The 15,788-nt window shown below is 44.9% G+C and overlaps 1 protein-coding gene across 1 annotated transcript in view; it reads right to left on the reverse strand.

Annotated features, from left to right (window-relative positions):
• DGKQ (diacylglycerol kinase theta) overlaps window positions 1–15,788 on the reverse strand; it is a 125,921-nt gene that overhangs the window by 35,763 nt on the left and 74,370 nt on the right. Inside the window, exons 9-15 of the mRNA XM_054397647.1 lie at window positions 14,538–14,638; window positions 12,634–12,857; window positions 11,099–11,189; window positions 6,696–6,750; window positions 4,704–4,765; window positions 3,794–3,944; window positions 2,092–2,130 (exon numbers count right to left, since the gene is read on the reverse strand). Of these exons, the coding sequence (XP_054253622.1) occupies window positions 2,092–2,130; window positions 3,794–3,944; window positions 4,704–4,765; window positions 6,696–6,750; window positions 11,099–11,189; window positions 12,634–12,857; window positions 14,538–14,638 (723 nt within the window). The remainder of the gene's footprint in view (window positions 1–2,091; window positions 2,131–3,793; window positions 3,945–4,703; window positions 4,766–6,695; window positions 6,751–11,098; window positions 11,190–12,633; window positions 12,858–14,537; window positions 14,639–15,788) is intronic.

Genomic DNA, 15,788 nt, shown 5'->3' on the forward strand with positions numbered 1-15,788 from the left:
TTGTTGCTCATCAGTGATTTGGGCTGCTCTGTTTTTCAAGCCTACCTGCAAACCCAGCAAGACACCCCAGATTTTTGTTAAAGCAAAGCAGTTTCATGACAAGGAGGACCTGCAGCACAAAACTGATGCATGTCCAAACATCCTTTGGGGTTCATAAGCATGATCTGCTTTCATACATCTCATCCTGACTAACAGGCTGCTCTCATCGTGCACAAGTGACAAAGGTACCAGGCTTTGTATCTCATTATTAAAAATTCCAGTCGTGCCACTCATTGACACTATCTCAGTAAGAATTATTACAGTTATCATCAATTAAAAATACTCAGAAAGTGAAAAAAAAAAAAAAAAACCAAACCAACCAAACACAAAACCACAACAACAAAAAAAACTCTGAACAAAACCACCACAAAAAAAGAACAATAAAAATCTCATCCAAGTAGAAACATCTAAAAACTTTATGCAGGTCAGCATGGTTATATGAAGCTGTGACAAGAGAAGAGGGTCACAAAACCATCTGTGGTCCACTGACAAATGTGAAAAAGAGAAGGCAGACCTGAAAGCTTTATGGTTTTAAAATAAAGTTTGGTTGGTTGGTTGTTTTTTTAATTGAAAAATAAAAGCAAGGATTTTATTTGAGAATCAACTTGAGATCTTTGTGTCAGCTTTGGTCCTGCATGGAGAAGTTGAGGAAGAAGGGAAGGCACAAAAATGAAAACAACACAAGTTAGCTAAACCAAGTTAAAGAAAGGTACTTAGGAGGAAAACAGGACAGGACAAGATGAAAGTGTGTAATGGATAGAATGTGAGAAGTGAGCTATTTGCAATCACAAGTTGAAGTCAAGAAGTTACCATAAACATAAAAATACTCAGAAAGTGGAAAAAGAAACCCAAACCAATACAAAGAACAAAAGTCTCATCTGAAAAGAGACATCTACAAACCCCATGCAGGTAAGGTTGCTTAAATGAAGCTGTGAAAGAAGAGGAGGGTCACAGAACCAGCTCTTCTCCACTGTAAGTATGCAAAGGAGAAGGCAGATCTGAAAGCCTGATGGTTTTCCAGTGCTGCCAAGCCAAGTGGAGACAGCAAACACACAAAGGAAACATGCACCAGTCTTCAAAACCACACTATGGAAAGATCCACTTGGTGGCCATGAGCAAAGTCAAGCCTACCAAAGGACATGAAACATCTCTAGGATATGGATGCCTACATCCACAAATAATAAATTCCACACTTCTGAGTTTAACCAAACACAGATCTCCACCTGACCACTGCACTCAGCTGCACAGAGCCACTCCTGACCCAGCTCTCAGAAGCCTCATTGCTTCCTTGACCTTGCTAAAACAAAACAAATAGAGCAAAAGCAAAGCAGCAGCTCCAAGGATGAATCTGCAGAGATGAGATGAGGGTACTGATTTTCTGATAGCCACTGAATCCCCACTTAACACTGTGCTAAGGAACAGTGACTGTAAAACAATCCCATCAAGTTCAAAAGCAGGACCAAATTTAGTTGTTTGAGAAGTCAAAATAAAGATATTTGAAAGGTTTTTTAACAGCTGAGTGGTGTCAGACTATTCAGCTGAATTGCACCTTCAAAACTCATTTTTATGATGGAGTAATACCACTTGCTGGTACATGAGGCATGAAGCCATCCTTTTAAATTATTTTTTTTTTTAAGTAAGGTAACAGCAATTCATTCCTCCTCATAGGGAGCAAAACTGGAAGTGGGTAGATTCAGACTGGATGTTGGGAAGAAGTTCTTCCCCATGAGGGTGGTGTGACACTGGGCACAGGTTGCCCAGGAAGCCTCATCAGTGGAGGTCTTTAAGGCCAGGCTGGAGGTGGCTCTGAGCAACCTGCTGTAGTGTGAGGTGTCCCTGCCTATGGCAGTGGATGATCCTTGAGGTCCCTTCCAGCCCTGACAATTCCATGACTCATAAATACACAATGTTACATTTGATCTGAAAGGCATTTTGCACATGCAACAAGACTAACAACACTCTGGGCTCACACTCTGAGCCTCTAGTGTCATCAGGCTGCAGTTTTGAAAACAGACAATTGTTAGCAAGAGACTGAAAAATCTTCATGCTTACCTTGTCCTTGATAAACATGACTCACAGATACTACATTTGCTGCAAAGGGTAAAAAATATAAACACATAAAACCTTGGGTACATTTAGAGTAAATATTTAAAATATTTTTTAAAAGTTACATAAACATAATATAAATAAATACTAAAAAGTTATACAAATATAAGGAGAACCTCCAGCTAAAGCTTTCCCTCTCCTAAGTTTACTTTGCAAGTTAGAAAAGCTAAACTGATTTTCAACAAAGGTGACTATAAATTCTTGCTGGCATTTAAAGTTTGGTTCCTCTTGAAGTTACAATGAAAGATTGAAGGATGGGGGGAAAAAAGGTTTCCTTTCCTGAAACTAAAAGCATGATGCAACCCTGACAGCTTTTATAGGACCTGATGGTTGAAAGAATCCTTATGAAAAAAAAATGAATGACACTCCTCTGAAAGAAGGGAAATAAATCCTGTTCACTGTGTGCTGGCCTGTATCTTTGTGCACACACTGCTCATACCTTCCCCCTGACCAGGCACAGAGCTCATGGACAACAGGAAAAATGTCAGAGGTTAATAAAAGCCAGGAATGTTCAGGCTGAGGGAATTAAACTGCACTGTCACAATCTGAGTGCTGTAAGGAACTCTAAAAGTGATGCTTTCTGACTAAACACTAAGTTTAAGAAGGTTGTGCTGCCATTCAGCAAGACTAGGACAGGCTGGAGAGGTGGGCAGAGAAAAACTTACTGAAATTCAACAAGGGCAAGAGGAGAGTCTTGTACCTGGGAAAGAACAACCCCATAGATCAGCATAGGTCAGGGGTTGACCTGCTGGAAAGCAGTGAAGGGGAAAAGGACCTGGGGGTCCTGGTGGATGGGAGGTTGACCAGGAACCAGCAATGTGCTCTGGTGGCCAAGCATCCTGGGGTGGATTAGAAGGGCTGTGGTTAGTAGGTCAAGAGAGGTTCTCCTCCCCCTCTACTCTGCCCTGATGAGTCCACATCTGGAATATTGTGTCCAGTTCTGGGCCCCTCAGTTCAAGAAGGACCTCAGGGAACTGCTTGAAAGAGTCCAGCATAGAGCCACAAAAATGATGGAGTGGAACATCTCCACCATGAGGAGAGCCTGAGGGAGCTGAGGCTCTTTAGCTTGGAGAAGAGGAGCCTCAGGGTGACCTCATTCATGTTTATAAATATATAAAGGCTGAGTGCCCAGAGGCTGGAGCCAGGCTCTGCTGGGTGATGCCCAATGCCAGCACAAGGGGCAATGGTGGAAGCTGAAGCATAGGAAGTTCCATGGAAACATGAGGAAAAAATGTTTCCCTGTGAGGGTGACAGAACACTGGAACAGGCTGCCCAGGGGGGTTGTGGAGTCTCCCTCTCTGGAGATATTCAAAACCAGCCTGGATGTGTTCCTGTGTGACGTGGTACAGGCGATCCTGGTCTGGCAGGGGGTTGGTCCCTTCCAACCCTTAACATTCTGTGATTCTGTGACTCTGTAATGTAATAATCCTGTGAACAAGGAGCTGTCACATCTCTGATGCAACCATGAACATGTTAAAACGAATAAAGGATGCCCCTGTGAGAGTAAAGGGCAGACTGACTCTTCAAATGATGTCAGAAGGCATTAAAGAAAAAAAACCCCACAAACATAAATTACAAGGAGCAACAGATGCTACTACATTTTATCCTGAACAAGTGAATAAACCTCAAAATGCCCCTAGTTACTTACTTTTAATAGCTAATTCATCCTTGAGAATATTTGTGTATTCTTCAGGGGACAGCTGAGGTGGAAGGCCACCCACAAATAAACTGACTCGCACCACGGATTTGCTGTTTTCCACGATGTAAAACCTTGTTTGGTTCATCTGACGTACTGAAGTCTACCAAAACAAAGAAGAACAAATGGCATTTGGCAGAAAGATACCATTAATATCTTTGTTGTCCAGGGAGGTGGTTGAGGCCCCACCCCTGGAGGTGGTTAAGGCCAGGCTGGATGAGGCTCTAACCAGCCTGCTCTAGTGTGAGGTGTCCCTGCCCAGGGGGGGTTGAAATTGGAACCTTGTGGTTCCTTCCAACCCTAACTAATTCTATGATCTGATCAATGTCTATAAATGTCTGAGGGATGGGTGTCAAGTGGAGGGAGCCAAGCCCTTTTCCATGGTGCACAGTAGTAAGAAAAGGACCAATGGGTACAAAGTTGAACATAAAAGATTTCACCTCAACATGAGGAGAAACTTCTTCACAGTGAGGGTAACGGAGCACTGGAACAGGCTGCCCAGAGAGGTTGTGGAGTCTCCTCTGGAGACTTTCAAAACCTGGCTGGATGCATTCCTGTGCAGACTACCCTGGGTGATCCTGCTTTTGGCACGGGGGTTGGGCTCAAAGATCTCTTGAGGTCCCTTCCAACCTCTAATATTCTGTGATTAAAACAAAATCCCCAAATGGCTCTGAAATCAGCAGTCAAGTCCTCTACAGCTACAGGAAAACACTTTTCACAGACAGAAGCAAGCACTTGGCTTCTCTACAGATGAGCTAGCTGGGGCAGTACCTGATTACTTGTTTCTTGTAAGGAAGGGGACTCCCTACTTGCTATTTAAAAAGAAAAAACCCCAACATGTTATTTTTTTTTCCATGATTACCTTTCTGATGTCCTTGAGTCTGTTAAGAATCAGTTCCTGACTGTCCAACACCATGCGCTGAACTGGAGAGAGCAAGGACATGAATGCTGTTTGAAAACACTGCTGGGTTTAATGGCTAGCTCAATTAAACAAAAATAATGCAACAGGTTTCTTAGGCAAAAAGGGAAAATTCACAATCCTGCATACAACCAGCACTAATATAAAGGACCACAGAGACCTGAACTACTTATTGGGTTGGACTGGGTGACCTTCGGAGGTCCCTTCCAGCCTGGATCGTTCTATGACTATTCAACAGAAAATCCACACAGGTGCTCTGGACAGTCTGATTTGGTTCTTAGTTCTTAAACACAACCCTACTTCTGCAAAAAAAAAAAAAACAACCAACCAACCAACCAACCCCCCCCCAAAAAAAAAACAACAAAAAGAGGGGAGGGGGAGCAGAAACAGCTTGAAGCCACTCAAAAGACAGGCAGTGCTTTGGTAACAAGCCAAATGTTTGACAGGAGACTCTCAAACTACACTCCCTGACAACTACAGTGATAATCAGCTTCTGTATGCCATTAAAACATTAAACAACTGTAGCAACTTCCAGCTAAAGGGAGGTGATGCTTTAAAACAGAGCACCAGAAACCAACCAAAGATGTTCATCAGGCTACAATTAACTGATCACAAAGAAAGTAAAGGGCCAAGAAACACAAAGATATTGACCCAGGAGCAGCCAGGGCATCATCAGACTGCTTCAGTGGCTTCATCATAGAATGGTCCAGGTTGGAAGCAACCTCCAAGGTCATCTAGTCCAACTCCCTCTGCAGTCAGCAGGGGCATCCTCAACCAGGTCAGGTTGCCCAGAGCCCTGTTGAGCCTTACCTTGAGTATCTTCAGGAATGGAGCCTTAACCACCTCCCTGGGCAATCTGTTCCAGTGTTCTACCACCCTTTCTGTGTAGCCTTATAAATTATGAATAATATGAGCTCAGAGGGCACCAGCTCAGCTCCTGCAGGACCACAGACCTCTTGAAGAATACTAGGAGTGTGTGTTTATGTATTTCATAATGCACTCCTTCAACTTGAATTGGCTCTTTGTGGGGGGCAGTGTCAGGGAGAAAAAGGAGAGAATGAAGGGAATATTGTGTCCAGTTCTGGGCCCCTCAGTTCAAGAAGGACCTCAGGAAGCTGCTTGAAAGAGTCCAGCACAGAGCCACAAAGATGATGGAGTGGAACATCTCCCTAGTGAAGAAAGGCTGAGGGAGCTGGGGCTCTCTAGCTTGGAGAAGAGGACACTGAGGGATGACCTTATTCATGTTTATAAGTAAGTGAAGGGTGAGTGTCAGGAGGACAGAGACAGGCTCTGCTTAGTGATGTCCAATGATAGGACAAGGGGCAACAGGTATAAGCTGGAGCAGAGAGGTTCCATATGAACATAATGAGAAGCATTTTCCCTGTGAGGGTGACAGAACACTGGAACAGGCTGCCAAGGGGGGCTGTGGAGTCTCCCTCTCTGGAGATAGTCAAAACCCACCTGGGTGCATTCCTGTCTGACCTGATCCAGGTGATCCTGCTCTGGCTGGGGGGTTGGACTGGGTGGCCTTCCAACCCCTAAGATTCTGTGAAGGCAGCAGGCTGAACTCTGCAATTAACCTTTCTAAACAACTGCCGTTAAGAAAATTATGTCTGTTACAAGTCAGCTCCCCAAAACAGAGCTCTTGACAACGTGTCAATACCCACCAGAAACCACAAATAAACCTTTATGGGATGATGAAGAAAGAGAAGGGAACCAGGTTCCCACAGGGCACACAAGAATGAGAAGAACCACCAGCATGTTGATTAAGTATTTCAACACGATGGTGAAGTTTCATTGGTGAAAGCATTTACTGTAAAAAAAAAAAATTAACTGTGACTGCGTTCAGAGGGAATGAAACCCCCAAAAAGCCAACAAAAATAAACCCGGAAGATCAGTTACAGATGTGCCTTTGGCCAGGGCTCCTTCACTTACCTTGCTTACTGCCCATCAGCACTTCCACCAGCTTGAAATTCTGGAGGCACTCCGTCTGCCAAAAGATGAAACACGTAAGTCTCTGAATGAAACCTCATGTTGCCAGATGTTTATGCTACACACTGCACACACACAGCATGGGAAAGTCAGCATTTTTAAATCAACCATGATGTTCTTTCCCTAACCCTCTCCCCCTGAGCCAGGCATCATCTCCTTTTCTCACACTCAAGTCTCCCACACATGGTGTCGGGATCCTGTGGCCTCTACTACAGCGGCATCCGCACAGCCCCACAGTGAAGGGACACTTGCAAGGCAAGGTCAACTCTACTCCTCTTCAGTGACCAGTAGCTCAGCCAGGGTATTTCCAGGGTGTCCTCCCAGAGACAGCATGCAGGATTGGGAATGAACCTGCTCTTGGAGAAGAAGGCCCAGGAAGCAGGCTTAGTAAAAGCAGGCTAACTGGTGGCCATCTTCTGAGGCACTCCAGCGTCACTGATGGAACAAAACCCTCTTCACCTGTGCCAGTCCCTTCTCCAAACTATGCTGTCAAGGACCACCCAAGTCCCTCATAGCAGGATGACAAAAGCTGGCACAACCAAGAGTTGAACCATTTACTAGGATTAATCCAATCTTGAACCACTTATTTACTAGGATCAATCCAATAGTGAACCATTTACTAGGATCAATCCAATAGTGAACCATTTACTCAGATGAATCCAATACGGAATCATTTACTAAGATGAGTCCAATCTTGAACCATTTACTGAGATGAATCCAATCTTCCTTGGGCTGAGGAAGTCTGTTAGTTCTTGACCTTGAGACTCAGAGAACAGATGAGCTTGCTTTCCATGTCATGAACAAGGGAGCTAAAAGCCTCCACTGTCCACATTTGCTTTGCCTGAAATTTGGTGAGAGAGATTTGGAAAGGATCTATAGCACATACACAAATTCTGGATATTAAAAGGTTTCCTGTATGTTCATCTTCATACAGAAAAAAAAAAGGAGAAAATGCTTTATGCAGGAGAAAATGCAGTATCAGAGAAATTCCCATTAATCCAAGGAATTAGTAGTTTTACAACAGAGATGTGAAGATGTCTCCCATCATGGCACCCAACTACCCTGTCTGACAGCTGTGTTTTTTCAGGTGAGACAAGACTTCAGACAAGATGTTCCAAGTTCTGTTAAAAGGTCCAACAGCATTTGAGAAGGTCTGAAACCAAATCCTAGAATGCATCTTTTGATGCAGCCCAGGAGGCCAATCATATCCTGGGCTGCATCCAAAGCAGCATTGCCAGCAGAGGCAGAGAGGTGATTCTGCCTCTTTGCTCTGCTCTGGTGAGACCTCACCTGGAGTACTGTGTCCAGCTCTGGAGCCCTCAGTATAGGAGGGACATGGACCTGATGGAGCAGGTCCAGAGGAGGGCCATGAAAAGGATCAGGGGGTTGGAGCAGCTCTGCTATGAGGACAGGCTGAAGGAGCTGGGGGTGTTCAGCCTGCAGAAGAGAAGGCTCCAGGCAGACCTAACAGCAGCCTGCCAGTACCTGAAGGGGGCTACAAGAAGGTTGCAGAGAGACTGTTTACAAAGGGCTGCAGGGACAGGACCAGGGACAATGGCTTCAAACTAGAGCAAAGTAGATTTAGGTTGGATATCAGGAAGAAGTTCTTCATGATGAAGGTAGTGGAACACTGGAACAGGTTGCCCAGGGAGGTGGTTGAGGCCCCATCCCTGGAGATCTTCAAGGTGAGGCTGGAGGAGGCCCTGGGCAGCCTGATCTAGTTGGGGATGTCCCTGCTGACTGCAGGGAGGTTGGACTGGATGACCTTTGGAAGTCCCTTCCAGCATGGACCATTGTATGATTCTATGATTCTAACTACCCTACAGTGCAAAATGAGCTGCATTCACAGAGCACACCTAGACAGGAGTTCTACTGATCACCTCATCAGTCATGTGCATGTTTCCATGTATCCTGCACTCAACCATGAAAAGTGGTGGTGGCCCCCACTCTGTGGAGCACTGGGAGCATGCTGAACGAAATGGCCATGCTATAGATTCATGTCCCCACACTTGTCCCTCTGATGGAGACCTCCAGCACTTGGCACACTTGCAAATTCTACTAAAATGTTTCCTATATCGTAACAGGAGAATCGGAGAGAACATTGGTTTGTTGCTTGATGAGATGGGCCACCTCCACAAACACAGAAAATGGAGTGGAGACAGTTAATGCCTTCTTCAGCTCTGTCTTCAACACTGATGATGGGCCTTGGGACCCTTGGAGACCTGTGCTGGAAGATCATGACTAAGGGGGAAGATAAAACTCCTAGCTGACCTTAAATCTGTCTGAGATTTGCTGCTGCAGCTGGATATGCATCAGCCTGAGGGACCTGATTAGCTAATGTCATTGTGGGACCCTTGTCCACTTTGGAGTCCAGAGAGGTCCCAGCTGACTAGAATCTGACAAACATTCAGTTTTCAAGAAGACTAAGAAGGAAGAGCTCTCAGTCTCACTTCAGTGCCTGGTGATCATGAACGTTATTCTGGGAGCTATTGAAGAACACTTGAGAGACAAGGCAGTCACTGGTGACAGCCAGCATGGGTTCAGGAGGGGAAAGTCCTGCTCAGCCAACTTAACTTCCCTTTCTGACAAGGTCATCCATCTCACTGACCAAGGAAAGCCAGTGGATGTGGTGGTTTCACATTTTAGCAAAGCCTTTGATGCTGTCTCTTACAGTATTCCTCTGGACAAAAACATTCAGCACACAGCTAGACAAATCCATAATATGTTGCGTGAGCAATTGGATGATGGGTTGAGCTCACAGGGTCACATCACACTGACAGCCAGTTAGCAGTGGTCCCCAGGACTTGCTTTTGTGGTCTTTTAGTGTTTTTATAAAAATCATGTGGAATGAAACGTACATTGAGTTTACTGATGATACTAAACCAGAAGGAGCTGCAGACTCACTCCCTCAAGAGTGTCCTTGCAGAGGGATCTGGAATAGCCCAGAGAGCTGGACAGTCACCAACTGTATGAAACACCTGGAGTAATCCTCATTATACATACCAAGTGGGGGACAAGAGGCTGGAGAGCAGCCCTGTGGAATGAGATCTGGGGGTCTGAGTTGATGGCAAGCTGCATATGAGTCAACAGTGTGCCCTGGTAGTCCAAAGTGCCAGCTGTGTTCCGGGGTCCATCAAGCACAGCATAGCTGGGCTGGTGGAGGGAGGTGATTGTCCCACTCTGCCCTGCACTAGGGAGGCCCCACCTTGAGACCTGTGTGCAGTTTTGGGCACCTCAATGTAAGGACATCAAACTGTAAGAGTGTGGCCAGAGAAGCAGCACCAAGCCAGTGAAAGGCTTCAAGAGCAAGGCTGAAGTCACTTGGTTTGTTCATCTTGGAGAAGAGATGGTTGAGATGTGACCTCATCATAGTCTACAGCTTCCTCAAGGTGGGCAGTGGAGGGATTAGGAAAATGATGTAGTCCTGAATGTTTTTGCCACTGAAGGCTAGAGGTCTACAACAAAGACACTGGTGGGATTTACTCTTAAAAGCCTACAAAGCAATAATAAACAATAAAGCAGGTAAGAATCCCAAGCACAAACACAATACCTCACTTCACAAAGACATGATGTATGCTCTTGTTATGACCTCCAGGAATACTGATGTTCCTGGTTTATGAATGAATGACCATAAACACCCAGATCCATGTCCTTTCCCTACACCCTCTCATTGTGCCCTCAGAAGTTCTAATCCCTGCCACAACAGAAAAAAATCAGAACATCAGAAAAATGTTCTTCAGAGGGTGGTGGTCCCTGGAATAGGGTCCCCAGGCAAGTGGTCACAGCACCAAACCTGTCAAGAGTCCACAGGATGCCTGAACAATGTCATATGGTTTGGTTTTAGATAGTCCTGCAGGGAGCAGGGAGTTTGAGTCAGTGACCTTTATGGGTCCCTTCCAACTTTCTGGTATTTTATGATTTCCTTTGCAGAGCACCACAAGGAAGCAGGATACTAACATGGCCATCCTAACAGTGATGGCCAGTTCCCCAACAAGGTGAGAATAGCAGTGTCACTGCACTGCTAATATAAGTGCATTTTAAGTATCTCAAGACATGAACAACCAGAGAAAAAACCCACACTTTATGCCAAGAATCAGTGTGTTCATATAAATCAACCTGCATGACCCATAAAGACTTCCAGCACAGAGCAATCAGGTCTACCACACAGACTGCAGGAGGTTTTGAGCACCACACTAGCCACCAAAGATCATCTGCCAAACATTGACAGCATTCACATTAACTGCAAATGGACCACTGGCTATTTATTTCTAAGGGGAAAAACATACCCCCCCCCACTTGAGGGTCACTCAGGTTGTACCTGGACACACTGATGATCTTTCATTTACCTGCCTTCCAAGTAAGGGAAGCACTTCTTTGATCACAGTCTGTGTGGTGCTGCCCTTATTTACTCGTAGAGAAACATAGGCCATGCCCACCCTGAAGAGAAAAGAAATACTTATTATAGGACTACCACTTTGATCTGTTCCTATGTGTACTTTTTTTTCACCTGAGCAGGGAATTTTCTACATGGACAGGCAGAAATTTGTGTTAGCTGAAGAAAGTTTTTCACTGAGGCTCATGGCAGATGCAGCATTGACCCCACAAATGAGCAAAGACTTTCATCTCAGGGAGCTGCTCATGAGGGCTGTAGCACAGCAAATAAATTTCCTCCCCTGCACAGAACTACCTCCAAGTCTTCCATGAAACTTGGCAATGCAGTTGAAACAGTAAAACGAACAAATGTTTAAACTTTTATCCCATTGCTCTCAAGAAATTAAGAGCTCATCAGTCAGCCTTGTTTCCACTGCTAAATATGCTTAAAATGCATATTGACTGCCCCAGTGGTTAATGGAACAGATGATTATCTTTTATTATTTCCTCCTGTTCACACATCAGAAGCTACAGTGAGTTCTTCTCACTTAACACTCCTTCCAAAAAGCCACCAAGCTTTCAAGTGACATGTGTATGTCATTGTTTGTTTTACAGAGGCAGTTAATGAGAAGCTGCATCTTCTTGGCCAAAGACAGGGTAGTAGAACTGCACAAGTTGCACAGCACATTCTGTGCACATTAAGAAACCCACAAGCACGTTTCCAGGCATGCAAATGAATAATATGTACATTATTAATTCAGGAAAATAAACAGAAGGGTCCTCAAATACGGAAGAAGCAGCAGGTACATTCTCTGTTATACTTAGCCACCTCATTAACTGAAACACACCAGGCCAGACTACAGAAGGACAAATGCAGTCAAGCAGGATAACCTTGTGATAAGGTTGCCCCCTCCCTGGAAGTGTTCAAGGCCAGGCTCAACAGGGCCTTGAGCAAGCTGGTCTAGTGGGAGGTGTCCCTGCTCATGGCAGGGAGGTTGGAAGTAGATGATCTTTAAAGCCCCTTCCAACCCAAATTGTTCTATAATTTTAGGAAGGCTGGAGCATGTCCAGAGAAAGTGAAGGGTCTAGAGAACAGATATTATGAGGAATGGCTGAGGGAACTGGGATTGTTTAGTCTGGAGAAGAGGGAGCTGAGGAGAGATCTCATTGCTCTCTACACCTCCCTGAAAGGAGGCTGGAGTGAGGTGGGGGTGGGTCTCTTCAGTATCAGGTGACAGGATGAGAGGAAATGGCCTGAAAGTGTGCCAGAAGAGGCTTAGGTCAGGTATTAGGAAAAGTTTCTTTGCTGCAGGAGTGGTCAGGGATTGAAACAGGCTGCCCAGGGAGGTGGTGAAGTCACCACCCCTGGAGGTATTCAAGAAACCCGTGGATATGGGGCTTGGGGACTTGGTTTAACGGCCATGGTAGTCTTAACACTGTTGGTTGGACTTGACAAACTTAGAGGTCTTTTCCAACCAAAACAATGCTGCGAAAGCAGGAAAGCACTCACTTCAGCCAGGCAGGGTAAATTCTGATCACTTCCTCATCCTTTGGTTTGGCCCTGATGATCCAAGCTTCAGGAACGGATTCTCGGAACACCGAGCCCAAGTTGCTGTCCTCTGCAGCATCATTCCTGTTGATGACATCATCAGACAGCAGTGCCTGCTGTGTGAAGGTCTGAAGCTCATACTCCTGCTGGTCATCACTTATGTAGTATGCCCTCAAAGCAGCCTCCTACAACACAGTGAGATAAATCAGTATTTTCTTGAAGGGACACTGTTTATCAATACCTTACTTATGGAACCAACTTTTAATGCACCTTTTAAGCACAGAAGAGTGGAAAAACAGCAATGGCAAACACACAAGAGTGAAGTTTTGAAAACAAAATCTTAGTGGAAGATACAAAACTGAAACTTGATGTACCACTGGGCTTGAACACAGCCCTCAGTACATTTCTCCATTGATAAAAGTCATTTTGACTCCATAGATCAAACATAAAAATTCAGCTGTGCTGGCTGCAAGCAGAATCCACTCCGCAAGACAAACGGTGAATCACACCTGCTTGCACCCAGCTCTGCATATTCAATCTGCTTGCACTAAGAGGATGCTGAACATTAGTGAGCTTCTCAGATACAAGGCTGCCCTGAACCCACACAGATGTGAAGAGGAAAGCTGAAGGCTGTCCTTGGATGATTCATGCAGTCAAAGGAATTTTACTTCTATTACTGGCCCATGCCTGCTGCACCTCTGCTAACACAGATGGTGCAGTGAACAGAGCCCAGAGAGCCACTTATCAGAACTGGAATTAATCTGCCCTGCTATTGTAAGGAGTAGCCTGATAAAACGGGCTTGAAAGGCAAGCAGGTCTCCTACATAAAGGTGTTTCCAGCACTGCACACAATTTTCCTTGAAGATCTATGGCATGCATAACACCACAAAGCATTTTCAAAACTCCTGTTGATTCTGAGCACAGTATCATGAAAATCTTAATGAGCTGTAGTTTCACACTGTTAATGTTCTGATGTAATAAATCCTCCAGGCTCCTGTGACAAGTCCTTTATGACTATGACCTCTCACTGTGCTCAGTTCTACCTATACCTGCTCTGGGCTTCATTTCTGCACAGCATGGGGCCTCTGCCCATGCCAGCAAATGATGGTCTGTGCAGAGCATTTGATTTAGTACTGAGTCATGCTTCCACCCCAGATGGAGCACTGCAAAAGCTGAGGAGTGGCCACTGTATGACTGACAATTCATTACTTCCACAGCCAGGGAGTGTGGGCCACTATGGCATGCTTCAGTCTTCAAAGCTGGCTAACTGAAGCACAGTAGCAGTAGCTACTATACAGGATATATGTCAGACCTTTAAACATTACAGAAGAGGAGCAACATCTAAGGAGCTGATTATCCAGCATTGCTCACATCAACAGAATCAGGATTCAGTGTCACACAGGGAAGCAGAATGACTGCTTAACAACATGTGATGTGGTGTGGTTTCCATTATGCTGCAGCTACAAAAGCTGCATAGAGTCATTTCTTCATAGTTATAGAATAGTTTGGGTTGGAAGGGACCTCCAAAGATCATCCAGGGCAGCCCCCCTACAGTGAGCAGGGACATCCTCCACTAGATCAGGTTGCTCAGAGCCTTGTTGAGCCTCACCATGGGGCCTCAACTACTTCCCTTGGCAACCTGTTGCAATGTTCCACCACCCCCCATGGTAAAGAACTTAACTTGTTCTTCAGCTGCTCTAAAATAAGAGCACTACATGAAGAAGCCAAACTACATTGTGGCATTATAGACCATTTACAGATGTTGCTGAGTTACATCTGCAAAGCTTGAGTTTCCTCACAACTGCCAAACCCAGTTGTGTGCCCCTTTATCACACTGGAATGTTGACCTTCTGCAGGTATCTTACCACAACTTCCTCATTTTTTGCAATCCTTGGAACGGAAATCAGTCGAAATTGGTTGCGTTTCACTGCATCATTCCCATCAAAGATCTTCAGGGTTTGCTTACCTGAATGAAAACAATTTCTGCATTTCAGTAACACAACCCCTCAAAATCATACAGGCACCTGAACAGGGAGCACATAATGGAACTACTGACAGCCTGCTTTTAACTCACTGAACTGTTTCTTCATCACAAGCTTTGAGGATGACTCTTTTAATTTAAGTGTACCTTAAGAAAAGAGAAAACAGGGATATGTTCATGGAGGGGAAAGTATTTTCAAGTAATCAAAGCTTTATCCTGCACTTTGATGTAACTGATTATATATAAATACACTGTTCACCTCATCACCTCTTCATCCTCACTCTTTAAGATTGTATTTATTATTGCTGAGTCCCACAACCTGAAAAACCAAGGCTAAGTGCCATCATCTTCAGAACAGCTCCCAGAGCACTGCCAGTTCTGAGAGCATGCTTCTGAAGAGAGTCCTTCAAGCACCTGGTTAACTGTACAGGCAACAGGAGAAAATACAGGAACAACAGAAAAGCTTAGAGGAAAGGAGGTAGAGCAAATGGAGAGATAAGGCCCTTGGGTGTGCTTCACTTCACTGAAACCTCAAATCCACGCTCAAACCATGCAGCACAGGTTGTTGCACAGATGCCTCTGAAAGGGTGAAGAGTCAGGGATTTCAGGTTCACCTTTTACTTACGATGAGCCAAGACTCAGTCTGGTGCAGTCCACTGCGTGACAGAGTTTCTCTCTTACTTCAGTGACTGCTTCAAGAGCAGCAGCAAAGGGTAACCAGATGCATAGGGGACAGGCAGTTTTTCAGATGTTTTAAGAACAAATTAATTCCACCCAATACATGTGTCCTTACCACCTATGGAAAACAATCAATTTAATCCATCCAGACCAAAAATGAGACCTTGTGTCCTCTTCTTGACCACACCTTTACAAAGAGACCTGAAGTGCTGTTTGGTTTTGCAGGTTATTTCATGCTCTCCTTGGAGAGCTCATGGTTTACAACAGACATGGCAATTACAACAGACAGCAGTGTCCTCAGCAGTTGCCTTTTTTGTTGGAGTGTTGGACTGAACTGCTAACAGAAGTCACTCTTGGTGTGGTGACAGATCTGTAACCCTGCATTCATCATAAAGTAGTAAAATCACTACAAGCTGGTGGCTGACACCCCTCAGGCTGTGCTGCCATGCAACGTGAC

Source organism: Indicator indicator, chromosome Z, assembly GCF_027791375.1.
Source record: "Indicator indicator isolate 239-I01 chromosome Z, UM_Iind_1.1, whole genome shotgun sequence".
Lineage (NCBI taxonomy): Eukaryota > Metazoa > Chordata > Aves > Piciformes > Indicatoridae > Indicator > Indicator indicator.